General features: G+C 38.2%; 1 protein-coding gene across 2 annotated transcripts; it reads left to right on the forward strand.

Moving 5' to 3' along the window:
* Positions 1–8366: 8366 nt before the first annotated feature.
* Positions 8367–14063, forward strand: emc10 (ER membrane protein complex subunit 10). 2 transcript variants are annotated; one of them, XM_072369166.1, is made up of 8 exons: positions 8367–8503; positions 8632–8698; positions 9492–9604; positions 9823–9936; positions 10379–10563; positions 11443–11536; positions 12338–12435; positions 13765–14063. In XM_072369166.1, the coding sequence occupies exons 1-7, from the start codon at positions 8411–8413 to the stop codon at positions 12422–12424; spliced, it is 753 nt and encodes a 250-aa protein (XP_072225267.1). In that variant the 5' UTR covers positions 8367–8410; the 3' UTR covers positions 12425–12435; positions 13765–14063. The 2 variants fall into 2 exon arrangements, with proteins under 2 accessions (XP_072225267.1, XP_072225266.1); XM_072369165.1 differs by lacking the exon at positions 12338–12435.
* The last annotated feature ends 2789 nt before the right edge of the window (positions 14064–16852 follow it).

The raw sequence follows: 16852 nt of genomic DNA on the forward strand, positions 1-16852 counted from the left end.
CATGTTTACTGTTTGGAGAGAAGAGAATAAGTCTTTTCATTTGTGCCTACAAGCTATAAAACTAAACTAGAGTTTCTTGGTGGGGGAGGAACTGACCAGATACAACAGAACAGTTTATAAAAACAAGATGCATGAATCATAAAAAGCATGTTTAAGATAACAATTATGTTTCATGGATCTCGAGCAGGTCTACTATGCCAAATATGAAAATGGATCTAATGGGAAGATTAAATGTATCATGTAAAGTTAAGCTGATATATTGCTCATGTTCAGCTCAAATAAGAGTTTGTTTTGTATCACTTGGCTATGATTTACTCTACATCTAATGTGATCTGTAGATCATTGTTCCGTTAACGTATTTGAAATTTGGCTTAAGTAACAAGATTAGTGAAAAGAAGTTTCCAGCATTTTTCAAATATCCCTAATCCTTCACAGGGTGTTGCATTACTATAAAAGTTCAACCCTTCTGCCCAAACTAGAGGGGCTAAAATGAATTAATCAAAATGACAGCAAAGCAGCATCAGCTATGTAGTTCTATAGAAAAGGCTCTAACAATCCCATTTGCTCTTCGGATGCCACAGCTGTCGACACAGTGGAGTTTATGAGACGGTGAGCTCACACTCAGAGATGAGAGGAGCAAGGTCTAAGACATTAGAAGGAGGCTGTTGAACTTACGAGTTCCTGTAGACGCATAAACTTCCCGAAGCATGGCTGCAAACTTCCTCAGGGGTTTGTACAGTGGATGTGAGGGGTCTGCAACAAAGCAAGTTCAACACAGCCAGGCTTTTTTTGACAAAACTTAAAGCCAATCAACAGGCACTACAACTGTGGTTCTAATCTTTTTTTGGTAACACTGGCTCTGCTCTTCAGGCTGTGTTCTCACTCACGTAAAAGGGGGCATGATTTGACACTTCTGCACAAAATGAACTGATCACCAGATATTTCATTCAGTAAGACAAGTAGGTTGTTTGAATGGAGAGCTCTGAATGATATAAAAATTATTACAGCAAAACACTGATGCTAGTGAAAGCTTTTCGCAGAAAAAGGTTAATGGCACAAATTTGTAAATTAAATAAATAAAAGTAAATAAACCTGCTCCTTGTGTTTAACGTAACAGCTGTGAGTATGAATATTAAACTTTTTAACGTAATGCACAACAATAGCATTTAGCTCTGATATGGTCTCATACTGAAATGTAAGTGGAAATCTCTTTAGTTTCTGACCAAATCTAAATTAAATTCATTTTACTGCTTGGACACTTTCCTATCTTTTACCAGATCCAGTATTTTTAGTCTAAAACAGACCTATTCTTGTTCTGGTGGCAAGAGCATGTCGCCTGTCAATCAGAAGGTTAGCGGTTCGACTCCCGGCTTCCCCGGGCCGCATGTCGAAGCGTCCTTGACAAGATGCTGAACCCCACATTTCCTACGACTGCATCCATTGGTGTATGAATGTGCAAGATAGAGCAAAAAGCACTGTGGGGCCTGTAAAACCGTATAGACTAAAACATGCTGTATGAGTGTGTGAGTGCACTAGACTAGAACAGCTCTATATAAATGGTAGTACCAACTATTTAGAAGTCAGCTGAATTATCACTGACTGAAAATCTGACAATGATTTATCATTGAGCATAACAGGTTTCACTGCAAGACATCAGTATACATTCATTGCCTCACAACATTTGAATATTGTTGCAATCTAATATTGCTATCTGTCATATTGTCAGGAAAACAGTAAGTAAAAGTTTGGCGCTTTTTTCCTATTTGACGAGAGAGGAAGAAGTTATACATACAGCTTCAGTTACCATGGTAATCTAATCAGGTTAAAAGAGGCTCAATATTACTCACAAACCCATTAATCTCATTTCAAAGTCCAAAACATGACAACAAAGAAGATTAACAACAACATTTCAGCATTTCAGAAAACACAATAAACTGTAAAACATATTTTCTTTGTTGTCATTTTTTCTGAAATCAAACGTAGTTGTGTTTTTGTTCTTGGTGTTGTGGTTTGTCTCATATTGATGTGTTTTGCACTTCTATAAGTTCACCATATATAGAAAAATATATTATTTTCCTTGCAAAAGACCAAAAAGTGGCCTTTATACTCCTGCTGATTCTGAATGGCAATGCCATCCGCATACGGAAATGATAAACATCAGTGTTAAATTATGCATTTAATAATCTTTTCACTTTCCATTTATTCATCTATGTGTCCTTTTTCTGTATTCTGCACTCGCTGTCTTGTTGCCTAAATTGCCGAGGCAGCCATAACCTTGGCAATAACAATAAACATTCTTTTAGACTTTAATTTTACGAGAGAACATAAGTCAGAGAGAGAGGCAGAGATTGAGGAACAGCTATTTAAGGCAAGTGCAACTTGAGATTTGGATGTCCAAGGAGAACAAAATACCCTCGAGGAAGATTATGGAGAGCTGTTCGAATAGGACATAAAAGGTCCTTGAGTCATTACACTTACTGTACATCCTGTACAACTTTACATTTTTAAACTGAATTACCTTTAATAAATCCTTCTGATGCATGCACAGCTCATCAGTTGTGATTAATACTCTAACAAAAGCCTTTGAATTGATTCATATTAATCATATATTATGGATTTAAAGTGGATATAGGAGACTAACTATAGGTGTCCTTTATGATCCAGTGATCTGCTGTGGAGGATGACATCAAAGTTATTTAACGCTTTCATTAGTTAAGCCTCACTGAAGTGCACTCAAAGCCAACTGAAGCAGGTCCCCTCCACCCTCACAGCTGCTTTCCCGTGACACTTGCACACCTGTTTAGAAATGAAACCTGTGAATGGGCAATATTGAGCATCAACATGTAATATTATGAACTGAATTTATGAATGTTATGAGTTTGACTTTTTTCAAAACTACTGAGTCAACATAAGATTTTATGGATTGTGGAAGTGAAAAGAAAGAGAGAAATTCTGACAGTCCATTGTTATGGTGCAACAAAAGAGACACTTTGTCTTGAGTAAACAGTCGGGACTGATTTGGGCCAGTGGCATGCAGGCCTGGGAATATTTGCGTCTCGAGTGTCACCAAGTTGGTTTTGATGCCGTGTATCAAGAAAACACACAGACAGGATGTTAGAATGGAATTTTTCTTCCTCAGGGTGATACAGCACAGTGCAGAGTGTCTTTTACTTAGTGTTTACTGTCCCACTTATAGTGGTTTGCAAAGTTTTTTCAGAATTAAAACTGAAACTCTGTCTCTTCTTAAGCATATTTGAACATACGCAGGGTTTACCTCAAAGCAACTAAAATGAACCAATTCATAGTATGAAAAGATTAAAGGACAGTCCTCGTTTTGGATGTTGCAACATCAGTATCGGTATCAGAATCAGTACTCACAAAGATCTTGATATTAAAAGAATTACATATCAACATTGTATCTATAATACACATGATAATATTGCTGTATATGGAGTTTTAGTTTTTTTTTTTTTTTTTACTAATTTTGGTTTCTCTTTTCAGGTTTGTGTTCATTGCTCAAATCAGCATCACTTTTGAACACAGAAGGTAGAGGGTGTGAATGAACAGTGTATGTTGACATTACTTCCTGTGCACTAAACGACAATCAGTGTAATCTGTGGAACAGTGAGCAGCAAAATGAGCACAAAAAAAAGCTAAAAAGAGAGTGAATGTTGGACTAACATACAAAGACACCAAATCCAATGATAATGTTGCATCATATCTGTTAGATATTTCTATTGGCTAATATATTCACTACATGAACTAATTGAAGGTATTAGAGGCTGCTTGATAGTGAAGCTGCTTTTAACTTGTGTGCAAAAGTATTTTACTGTACCTGATGAAAATATATTTTGAACAATTTCGTGCGACAAACAATTTGTTTTCGTCAAACAGAAAAATCATTTTAAGTCCTTCTCAATAAACAAAAAAAACAAGTACATTTTCAATAAATGGTTGCTTTTTTATTCTGTGGCAGAAGCTACGTTAAAGCTACGTTTATTGTTATTTGCAATACAGCACAGGGTTGTGATGACCTACTGTTAATTAAACAAATAAAGGTTCCTAATTTTATTTGGGCGTCTAAAAGGATTGGTTTACAGGCTTTATTGTCAAAAAAACAACATTATCTTTCTTATACTGTACATTCCAGCCTCACCTCTTGGTCAGCTGAAAGGCTATTCTCTTCAAGATGTGCTAAACTGAACTTATATTCTTTTGCCTCAAATCTTCTGATTCTCTTCTCTTCACTTTATATCAACCCTCTATGACCAGCCCTAACCACCTTTTCTTTCAACTTGACCACTGTGAAGGAATGTTCATGCGATGACCTTTGTGTGGTGCATATGTGAAGGCTGGTTGTTGCTTAGTGCTCATACAGTGACATCATCATGCATAAAGCTCTCGCCGTTCCCTGAGGGAGAATCACCATGGATATACTTACATATATGACGATGACAACAGCAACTCTCACACCAAAATAAATGGCTTTACTTAACACACAGAGGACAAATGTGACAGCTGACATTTGTCACGCTTCTATTTGTTGTTGTAGCTGTTGTTGTTAAAAAAGCATGTGTTAATACATTGTATTCATATGAGTGATATTTTTTTAAAACATAACAGTTTTATCATGTTTTTAGCTACTATTCCTAAGCCACTCAACTCAAAGCAAGACTTGTAAGTAACCTTGAGATAAATGTTGTCTTTACTTAAAAATTTCAATGAATACAAGTGGGAGCTCCCTTCCAGCCTCTCTGCTGTGCTTCAGCTCAGCATCAAGACTTCTGCTTGACTTTCATGTATGTGCAGGCTAGTAAGAATCAAGAAAAACCAAAAATATGATGATTAAAATGATCATTATTCAGCCAGATGCTGTATCCACAGCAGTTCAGTTGTGACAGTAACTGACACCAGTCCACCTCAGGCATGGCAGATTCTTGCAAATCACATTAAAAGAAGGAGGATCCAGAGGAATGAGATTGACTGCTTCACGTATTACTATAAGGACAATTATCGCAAATATTACAAAACATCATTATTTCCATTCAAGAAACCAAAGCAGGTTTCTCCCAGGGGAGGTTTTTCTGAGATTCAGTTGTCACTGGAAGTTTTAGGAGGAAGCTCTCTAACACTAATAATGTATGAAAGAATCTTTCCTCACATCCTTTAATTGATTTAGTTCTTTATATTGTAACTAGGCTCATTCTGCTTGATAAGACAAAACTTCAATTTGATATATACATTTCCATTCAGAAATGTGGACACTCCAACTCATTCAAAGTAGATGTGTGTGTTCAAACGATTGACTGGCATTTTATGTGGAAATACTGAAAACAATCATTTCATCTTTATCCCTGTTCTTGTATGATTTATAGGATCAGATAGTAACCCTACAATATTAATGCATCATAATCAAAGACCATCTACACTGCACAGGCACAGGAGAAAGTGATTTTTCAGTCTATGTGAAACTCTGGACATGTTTTTTAAACATTTAATCAATTCTCTTCCTCAGTTTTCACACGACTCCACTTTAACAACAGAAACACAGACAGGACATGATAAAGTGAAAGCCCTGCTGTCATTTCACATCAACACATGGGCTTTCGTTTTTGACTAAGAATAGTAAGGTGACACTGTTGTTTAGGGTGGTGACAGAGAGTAATGGGCTGTCCCAGTAAGAGGGAACAGATACAGTTTAGGCCTGCATAGTTTGAGAGGCAGAGCCTGGGGGAATCACATGCCTCGGTTGCCATATGCTCCTTTCAAAGATCTGCCACCTTTACAAGAAGAAGGGACCCAGATTAATTCCATCAACATCATTTTATGTGGTGCTGTCTAATGATCAGTATTGTAATAAACACACAGCATATACATATGTCACTGGGTTATTGTTGACAGAATCTCAAGACAAGAAAGAGAAAATACTTTCCTTTATTTGAGAAAAGAAAACTCAGCCAGCAGTTATTTTGTATAACTGATGAATGACGTCGCCGTTTGTTTTAAAATCTTATTCATAGTTCAGGAGTCAAATTTTCTACTTGCCTCATTTCTTTTCTGTGTTTTGACTTACTCTATGACACTGCTGTCACTGTCAAATGTGTTTGCATTTTTACAAGTGATCTGTTAATATGAGCTAAACTGTCATTCTCACAACTAGCAGGACAGAAATCCCAGACGATAACTTTGACGAGAGTTCTGTGAACAAAAGAGAACAAAAGAGAGGTTAGAGCAAGTGGGTCTCCAAAAATAGTCTTCACCTCTTGATATTCCAAACTTTCACAGAATATTACTGTATTCAAAACTCCTTTTCAGCACTTTGATGCTGAAATACTGGCATTAGAAAAGATGGATGCCTTTCACTTCTATCCACAGTGAATTTATTGCACGTCAGCAGAATAACTCAGCCAAGAATAAGCATTGAGAAATAATTCACATCAATCACATTTGGCAGAGAGCAGAGGATGAGTTCTCTTCTCTCTGGTTTGATACCATTAGCTGACCCAAACTCTTTGACGGCATCTTCAGACCTAGTTAAATGAGCTGCTAGGGCCCAGCATCAATGCATGCAGGTCAGGAAAAGGAGAATGATCCATGAATTCTGGCTTGGAGGTGCCACATATCATAGTCTGTGTTCAATGAACCTGTTGAGTTGATGGAATGCTGCTAACAAACCAATGACCTTCAAATAATTTCAATTCAATTTAAAGACTGTTTAGTGGATTCATCCTGGAAACAACATTTTTCCCAGTTTGATGACAAAATGTTGAAGTTGTGCAGCTTTTAATACTGTTGTGATTGAGCCCAAACACCAATAAGAAAAGTCTGGAATTAATTTTCTATTCAGACAAAGTAGGAGTGTTGAACAGGGGCATTTGAAAAATGATAAGAAGAGAAGGGGCCAGCTAGGGCTCAAACTGGGGCATTTAATGGTATCTCAACCTCCTATATGCCATTAAAATATCCCTGCTGATATACTCTTTTACAAGCTTCTCTGCAACACTTGGGTGCAACAGTTGCGGCTACAGTATGTTAAACAATATATACAATGTTGAGGAGTCAGACACAAAGCATCAAATAACCCAATTTTCTTTTATTAATCAATCAATTAATTAATTGATGTTTCCCATAGATAAAAAATAAATTTTAGTTTGTCAAGAAAAGTAATCACAAACAGTCATTTGAGACTCATGCCAGATGTGAACAGCTGTCCACTGCAGCTTAACTTTGTTACATTCCCGTTAGAAAAAAAATCTGGGTCTTGAGAGAGCGGTGCAGTTTGTGTGATTCAGTACAGACTTTCTCCTTAAAAGGACATGTAGCTGAATAAAATCATGGATGAAGTAAAGCATCAAATGCTGACTAATGGATTTAAAAATATGAATTACTTTTTTCATCACAGCACATAAATATTTAGTATTCAGCTGATAAAAGTGGCACATTTAAGGGCTTTTGGAACAGTGCTGGGGTGAGAGAAAGGTTGATGCCTTTTCTGGTCTGTTGGCAGCCTCTGCTGGCTCTGGTTGTGTCAGTGCATACCGACATCGCATGGACGCCCATGTTTGAACTGATAGATATTAAACCACTGCTATTAAACTATCCATCCTATACATATGGAATGCTTAGCTTACGGATTCATTTTGACTCAATTTGTCTTGAAAGTAAATAATTCATGTTTCAACGTAAAACAGAATAAGAAGCAATGCTCAAGAGTTGACAGCCAAATATAGAAGTTAGGTTCTGTTGATATTTTCCAGGAAAATAAATTGCTGCTGACATGTCATTAGACAGCAGTGCAAATACAGGCCTAGTTAATTAGTTGCATTCTGTCAAGAGACGAGGAAACTTCAGTAAATATCAAAATGCTAAAAATATGAATTCAAAGGCAGAACACAAGACCTAAGCAGTGACAATGATACAGCAGGAGGTGACACGTTCAAAAACACACCTTGGTGAAAAGTAAGGCAAGCTGATGCTGTATTGTGAAGTATGCTTTGATAACATGCACACAAGTAGGTCAACATGTTCAACTCAATTCTGTCAGCGTGTGAGTGTGTCTGGGCTTTGTGTATTTTTTCTTTGTTACCTATATTATCTACACAAGTGACATAAATAAAGAGGTGCTAAGGGGTGTCTGGTGACAGCATCACTCATCACAAAAGAAATAATCTTGAATGATTAAGGTCAGAAAAAATTACTAATGAAGCCTAAATTAATCTTTTTTTTAATCAAATGTTAGATGAAAGGTGATGTTTATTAACAACCATATTTCTCAGTAAAAACACAAACATTGACAGAAGAAAAGCAGCCTAATTATTATTTTTAGACGTCTTTATTATGAAAAGAACCGGAAGTGCCATTGTCGTGGCGGTACTGCAGACGCTGACATCCGGTGCCGATTTCTGTCAAAATGGCACGTCTACTAACATTTGAAATTGCTGCTATTGTCACTGTTTTATTCTTCATGTGCGAGAATTTTGTGTATTGTAATAACGGCCGAAGGGTAAGAGTGTTATATTAAATTTAGCGTGTTAAATTCATCGAAGTGGAAGCTTTACCTGTTGGCTAAGTGCTTAGCATTAGCCTTTTTTGACGGGCTACAGACTAACTGTAAATTGATTCTATCCCCAGGTTGGCGATGCTTTGGAGACAGAATTGAGTGGTTTCTCTGTGCCTCTTGAGCATTCATTTGAAATCGGTGAGAAAATATTATCACGATGTGTCCATATATCTTGTTCTTGCTAATGCCCATAAGCTAACTGAGCACCTGGTGCGCATACAGTAGGATAACGCCATATCCGAATGGAATTACTTACAAGCCAAACTCTACACGGTTTCAAATTAAACTGCAAATTGTTCATAGCCACGTCAAATGTAGGAGCATAGTAGATTTTTATTTAATCAATAGGTTCTCTCTGGTCTTGCTCCCTTTGAGTGTTGCTTGTGATTGTCTTGTTAGAAGCTCATTCTGTAGACTCCATGATGTGACTCTCCAGAATCTTAGTGGGAATTATTATAATCAATCAAAAGATATGCCTTGCTTGTGTTTGTCCAATCTTGCACATATGAAAGATGTTGCATGCACACTGTGTCAGGCATGTCTGAATAAAGCTTTGAATAAATTACAAAAGTGATCAAGGACTGCATCCCGTCACCATAAACGTCTCATGAAGCAATATATTTTCCATATTTCATGTTTGGAAAGGGTATATGATTGACAGGTACTTATTTATTGGAATGTGACTGCCCTTTTCCAAACAATCTGGGAGAATTCCTTGAATTGCTCTATGAAACAAACTATCTGCAGCGTCAGGTGATCAGCCAATGGCATCAGTCTCATTTAAGTCCATAGAGGGAACTTAAGACCTGTCAACCAACCTCCAATACCTGAAGATTTTCTCAAAAAAGAAGTGGTCTGCAATCAAAAACATATGACTGTAGTGCTTCCTCTCCAGTCGTTCAGTGCTGTTTATTCTGTTTTCTATTTTCAGATGATGTCGCACAGTTTCAGGTGCGTGGAGCGCTGGTGTTGAAAGCTGGCAGGGAGCAGGGCTTCTCACTAACTCAGAACCAACTGTCAGAAGAGGAAAGAACCAAACTTAAGGTGAACCATGATCAACGGGTCAAGATATATTATTACTAGTGATTCATCCTGTTTGTATTTGTGGACACTTTCTCCCGGGACTATAAAAACACTGCTGCAAAGAGTTCTCCACAAATGTTGGAAGCATATTAGCACGCATTGGTGATATTTAGTCATTGATAAAGATTGTAGAGAAGATTTTATTATGGTTGAATTAACAGCGTGGTTTTTCTCTTCAGGAAGTAGCAGCAGTTGATGGTCTCTACAGAATTCGAGTGCCTCGTGTTTTTCTTCAAGCAGACAGACAGGCAGAGTGGCATATGGAAGGTTACCTCACAGCATTTGTTAGAGCGGTGTGTATTAACTCCTCATTTCTTATTGCAAGACCAAGTTATTGTTTTTAAAGGCAAACTGTAAAGACAACTTTTAAGCTAACAAAGAGGAACTCTAGGTCAAATCTTATCCAAATTTTTATATTTTTATCATTTTTTTTAAATACTTCTACCAAAATGAAAGTTAATTTAAGAGTATCCAGTGTATGCACAAAGACTCTTTTTAAAGGTAATGTGTAACAAAACAGCACTACTCCTCTTACTTGTATTACAGAAGAGGAAAATTATATTCAGACTCCAAGAATCTCAGATATTTCACTAGTTTTATTTCAGAGTTGCGGACTCTAATTCAGTGCAATCAGCATGAAGTGTGAATATTTCTAAGCAATGAACTCCGTCATATGATTCAGAGATGAAATAGTTTTAATGTTGGTGTGAACATGTATTCTCATGTGATCCTCAGTGTGCCATGGTTGAGTCCCACCTGAGCGACGTGATCACACTTCACACTGACGTCTCTGGATACCTCATCGGTGTCTCCATAGTGACACTCCCTGGAGCCTGCAGGGGCACTGAGGTTGAGGATGAAGTTGATCTTGAGGTTTTCAACACCACACTCAGCGTGATGGCTCCTGTCAATGCACCTGGGTCAGTTCAATTATCTGCTGCTTTGCTGCTATTATAAAGCCTTATATGATTAGTTTTCTAAATAAATGATGATAAATTTACACATGTAGGTGCTTAGTTATGGGAATGCACCCAGCAGATTTACCATGTGACTTGCTTTGACATGTGACCTGTAGATGAGACTGAAAAAAAATAGTAATATTTTATTATTATTTCGAACACAGTACCACAGATCACTGTTGCCAAAGTGGTGGCTTTACTTCTTTTGTATGGTGGTTTAAAAGCATGTTAACATCTTGTGTTTGAGACTTGCGTCCAGCACGGGATAAATGAGAACACGACAGCAGGGTCGGCGTACTACATTTTCAATGATGCTGCTGTCAGGGCTGCAGGAGTGGGCACAGCTCACCTTTTCTTTACAGGAACACACGTTCCTGCATCCGTTCCGTATCAACAGTATCGTCTATCAGAGATGCCCTGAAACTGATAGCAACAGCCCATTTTCTGTTCCTTAGTATGGGCTGATGTCCGGTCAAAAATAATAACTGTGGGTTGATTATCTCAGAGAGGTGTGCAGGTTACAGTGTAAAGCCCTTCGTTCGTGTTCTTGTGGTTCCAGTAAAATTGGAATTGGCAGTTCATGCCTATTGGAAAAAGAAAAGAGAAGAAAACTGCATTTGGTGAATCTCCACTTAGAAAGTTACCGTCCATATCTGTTGCCATGTTAGTATTTGTCAAATCCTATTTTGTGTGTGAGAGCAGCTTTTTCAAAAGCCTTTGATTTGGTGCTCTTGGTGATCTCTGTGCACCTTTGCTGCCTTTAAGGTGCACTTTCTGTTGTTGGGTTTGTTAACAAAATAAATTAATTAATTAACAGATTGATTGTTGTCTTTCTTCCAGACCTGAGACGGCTCGGTACGTTGAAATGATGGAACAAGAATCTGAGAAGAAGGGGAAGAATCCACAAGAGCAGAAATCGTTCTTTGCTAAATATGTAAGTGCTGATCGTGCGAACTGCTGGTACGGCTTGCAGGGTGTACAAAATGATCTGTTCTGCCATTAGTAATATGTGCTGTGTTTGGAATAACCTGTGTAGTCAGCAGGTTGAATGTCTCTTCCCAAACTCACCGTGGCTTTCTTAATGCATATAGCATGCATTAAGATACAGTAGGCACACTGTGCCAACATTTGTGGCCAACATGTAAAAATGTCCTCAAAAATTCAAAGTGCTCTTTCCTTGCCTTCTGTTTTGAACTCACTATACTAGTCTTTTCCATTCAAGGGTTCTTTTACCCATATAGTTTGGTTCATCTGTCTCACACTCAAGCAAAGGGATTGCCTTTTCAGACTGTCTTGCCCCCTTCTTTTTTATACTAGCCCAAACCCGGAGTCACCTGAACCAAACGGATTAGTTGTGAGTCTTTGTGATGGGTTTCAGACTCAGTTCTGTGCTGCCACGCTTCCCTGCGTGACATTTCCTTCAGTACAACTAGTCATGCAATATTAATCTTTTTACAAAGTTCACTTTTATACTTGAATAACAAAAAATGAGTCATCTCTTAATACCAGAGTCGAGATTTTGTTTGTCTTCTGACATTTCGAGTTGTCATTTGGTGTAAAACCGTTTCCATTCGAGACATATTTTTGGAGACATTTCCAGAGACAACCTGGTCCCGTGTCCTGTCGCTTGGCTCATCTGAGCTCTTTATGATCTCTCTGTCTTGTTTTGTTCTGTGGTGTGTGCCTTGCTGTGTTCAGTGACAGTGTGTTGACTTGGTGCTGTGCTGTGTTCCAGTGGTATTTGATTCTGGGAGGTGCAATCTTCCTCATGGTCTCCAATTCGGCACAGCCCCCAGCAGGGGGAGGCAGAGAGCAGAGCTGATTCCCACTGAAGTACAGTTTTCTTACTTGTGGCTCATTCTGTCCCCCTTTCTCCCTCCTCTGTCTGTTTGTCTTTAACCTTTGAGAAATGTGACTAACTGAAGCACATCCCTCGATCTTCGATTTGTTCTTACTTTTTCACTCGGGTGCTACCCTTCAGGTCCAATGCCAAATACTTTTCCAGCTGATGAATGCAGAGATCAAATTTAATTAAATCAGAAGTACCTCTTTTAGAAATTCGGCAGTATAGGTTAAATCAGTTCGGATATGTTTCGAATGTGTTTGGTGTCTGACCATGCGATCGCTACTCTCTTTCACCTATTTGAGTATTTTACTTTTTCTTGTGTTCTTCTGTTTTAATTTTAAAAAGTAACCTAATCTGGGAGCAAAACTTTTTGAAAGTGCAGCCATACGGAAGAGAAAGTACACCCTCTCTCAGCTCTAAAGTTTCATGTTAGAGGACATAATAAAAAAATCATCTGGTCCTCAGCAGGTCCCAGTTGAGTGTTCACAACCTCAGATAACAACACATGACTTATTACAGGGCATCATTATTGATTTAACAGAAAGCAGTGCGTGAAAAACTAAGTTCACCCCAAGATTAAACCGCTTGTTGAACCACCTTTAGCTGTAATAAGTTGAAGTAATTGTTTTCTGTATGATGTCATCAGTCTCACGTCGTTGTGGAGGACCTTTGGCCCATTCTTCTCTCCAGCGTTGCTTCAGCTCATTGAGGTTTGCAGCAGTGGTTTCTGCACAGCTCTCTTAAGGTCCTACCACAGCATTTCTATCAGACTGAGGTCTGGACTTTGACTGGACCATTACAACACCTCGATTCTTTTCTTTTTCATGCATTCTGTTGTAGATTATGACCAAACATCTCCACTTTGCTCTGGTCTGTCCAAAGGACATTGTTCCAGAAGTCTTGTGCTTTGTTCAGATGTAACTTTTCAAACCTAAGCTGTGCTGCCATGTTCTTCTTAGAGAGAAGAGGCTTTCTGCTGCAGCCCTTCCAAACAAACTATACTTATTCAGCCTTCAGAGCACCTGAATGCTCCAGACCAGCAAACCAAACAAAAATGTTGCTTTTATGGACTATCGTGGACCATTCTAATGGAGACCCAGTGTATTATGGCATGTGTTGTGATATTTATCTAATTCTGAGACCTGATAAGGGCCAAATGATTGATTTATTTTCATATATAGTTAATGTATGTGTTTAAAGAGGGTGTTCTTTATTTTTCTCATGACTGGACATGTCTGTGATGACAGATAATTTGTTATCTTTAAAACAAACATGTTATTGTAATTACATCGCCTTCTCTTCTTCTTCTCCTGCAGTGGATGTACATTGTGCCTCTTGTTCTCTTCTTGATGATGTCGGGCGCTCAGGACCAATCAGGAGGAGGTGGTGGTGGAGCTGCCAACGGAGGGGGCCGATGATAAACAAGCCAACAGTTTTTCTGGTGAACGTTCAGCGAATAATAATTCTCTTAGACAGTTTTTAAAGGCTGTACATAATGCAATACAGAGAAAGATAAACACGGCTTACACCTGTACAGTATAGAGTAGAGATTGTGACCCCCTGAAGACTGCATTTTTAATACTAATGTGAAAATAAAGTATTTATTACTTGAGAAGTCTTTTTCTCTTTGTCATTTTGATTTAGAGCTACGGATCTGTTTCCTCAGTCACATTTAGTTGTTGCAGTAGAACGGTGAAAAACGGTGTACTTCCTCCATCAAGCAGAAAAGAAAGATCCTGAGAGGCAACTCTCACAAAATTATAACCTAATTTCTTCTTCTTCTGAGTAGGATTTTCAAAGGTAAATGATATAATAACATGTTTGGTGCATTCTCTTTTTAACAGTGTTTAAAAAGTCTGTTTCATTATCGCAGGTGAATGTGTGAAATATGGAAAATCAAACCACTTTATGGCTTCAGTGAGTTTAGTTTAGTTCACATAGCAGCCAAGCACAAAGCTGATAGCAACAGCTGTCGTTCTGCGAACATGTAAATGCAAACAATACTTCTCAATGAAAACCATCAACCCTCAGAAAATCAATGGCTGTGTTCCAGATACCTGACAGCATTTACCACAGCACTTCCTGTCACCCTGTTCAACAACTGAAAGTCGATGTTGGGAGCTTATCAAGACACATAATGACAGATCATTAAAGCCATCTCTTCTGGAATGCATTTATTTTCCAACCGGGTTCTGTTCTGCTCTTCTGTGTCCCTCCAGCTGAGGCACAGACCACGACTCACTCCTCTCCCACAACAGCTCCGTCTCAATCAGGCCTGATCTTAAAGCGAGAGCCCCAACTGGTAACAGAACATCCTGATCACCCTAGTTTTGATTATAGTCCTTTTTTTTTGTCTGTGAGTCATCATTTTGAGATAATTTCTCATTCCAGAGACTTGCAGGATGTTTTTATTCCACATTTCAGCTGAAAAGCCTCTGATCAGCCCTTTAACCCTTTATAATTCAGCCTCAGGTTTATTAGAGCAGCAGCTGCCATCCCCCAGCCAGTGTCAGCTGTTGTTTAAATTAATTACTCATGCAGATTATTATATAGATATTTCAGTGGTTCCCTTCAAAATGTTTCAGTATGTTTCATGTGAGTGTTTGTATAAACTGCTTCCTGTTCTCAAGAGACTTATTTTTTTACTTTCTTCTGTGTTTAGAAGAGGTTTAATTACTAGGATAAGTGTATTTGAACACAATGGACTTCATCTCAGTGTCAGTGCTAAATTGTTTCTATGTGAAAGATGACTTGTTCTGAACATTTCTTTACATTTAAAAGTATTCATTGACACATTAAATATTAGAAATTTTAACCGAGACATTTTGTGATTTGTCTCATCAACTTAATTTAATTTATTTGTATATATACATTCTTGCATTTTGAGACCTGTAATGTATTGCAATTGGAAAGGGGCAATGTGTCAAACAGAATCGGTGCTAATAATGAGGTTGTTTTTTTTTTTTTTTACATATTCACAACACAATGAACAAAGATGGGTAAAAGCATCTTCATAATAAAACCATGCAAATGTTTTAAATCAATGTTCCTCAAAGAAATATTGGAAGAGATTTACATATTCTATCCCTCTGCAGTGCACACTGTCATTAAACCATTCAAGCAATCAGAAGGAATTTCAGTGTGTAAGGGCAAGAATCACACTCGTGATCTTCAGGCGCTGATCCAGAACTGTCTTTCATCAGTTGCCTACTTAAGCACATGGGCAAGGCATTACTGTGGGAAACCTTTGTCAAGCACTGCAATAAGGAGTAGCATTCATAAATGCAAATTAAAACTCACACAGAGTGGAAATGTGTACTGTGGTCAGACTGAGAAGGGATGGATGCCATGTGCTCCAGATCATAGAAAGGAGGATCCAGATTGCTATCGGTAACAATTTGAAAAAGCCAAACTATGACAGCATGGAGTTGTATCAGTGCTCCTTGGAAAGCTGATTTGTACTTCCAGTTTGGCAGCATTAGAACAGAATAAAGAGATTTTAGAGCAAAGGGCTGCCTTCAAGATGATGTTTTTTTCAGAAACAGAATGTATTTTCCAACAAGACGACACAGAACCACATTCTGCACACATTAAGATAAGATGAGACTCTATTGGTCCCACAATGGGGAAATATAAGTGAACCACCATGGCTGAGGAAGATGAGGGCACAGGGACTGGACTGCAGGACAGTCCTGACCTGTCACCAGTAGAGAATAAAAACAACCCCATTCCGCTGCACACCTTAGGATGTGTTAGCTGGAAAAATTAGACAAAACAACAGTTGAAAAGCTTCATCACTTGGTGCAAGAATGACTTTAAAGTGCTGTGAAAAGGACTGGCAACATCACAAAGTGATAAAAGTTGTTGTCTCCCAACTTTTTTGGGAATATGTTGCAGGCCTGAAATTAAAAAATTTGCACATCAACAAATGAACCGAAGCTGATGAGATAAAACATGAAACATGTTGCGTTCATACTGTCTGCAATTAATGAAAAGCCAATGTGAGAATCACTGTTGTTTTTTCAGTTTACATTTTCTATATTGTTTAAACTTTTTCTGATTTGTGGCTGTATTTGGAACCTTTTACAGCTTAACATTTTAAAGAGCAGATCAACTACGTGTATGCAAGCAGTCCTGACTCTGGATATTATTAGAAGAGAGCTCATGTAAACTTTTTCCTCTCATCTATCTCTGTATTTTTATGTATGAGTCAGGGAGCAAGATCCCAGCCTCAAAACAACATGGCCTTAAAAACAGAATGTCCCAAAATCCCTGTGTCAACATTGCCACTCCTCATCCTCATGTCAGTCATTGAGTCTGGCTGTTTTTAGTCAGCACCTCTGACTGTGAGGAATATCCTCTTACTGTGGGAGGCTGAGTGTTGAGCTTCAACTCTAAAGTGAA

The sequence above is a fragment of the Leuresthes tenuis genome, unplaced genomic scaffold (assembly GCF_036924035.1).
Source record: "Leuresthes tenuis unplaced genomic scaffold, fLeuTen1.0.hap1 SCAF_17, whole genome shotgun sequence".
Classification (NCBI taxonomy): domain Eukaryota; kingdom Metazoa; phylum Chordata; class Actinopteri; order Atheriniformes; family Atherinopsidae; genus Leuresthes; species Leuresthes tenuis.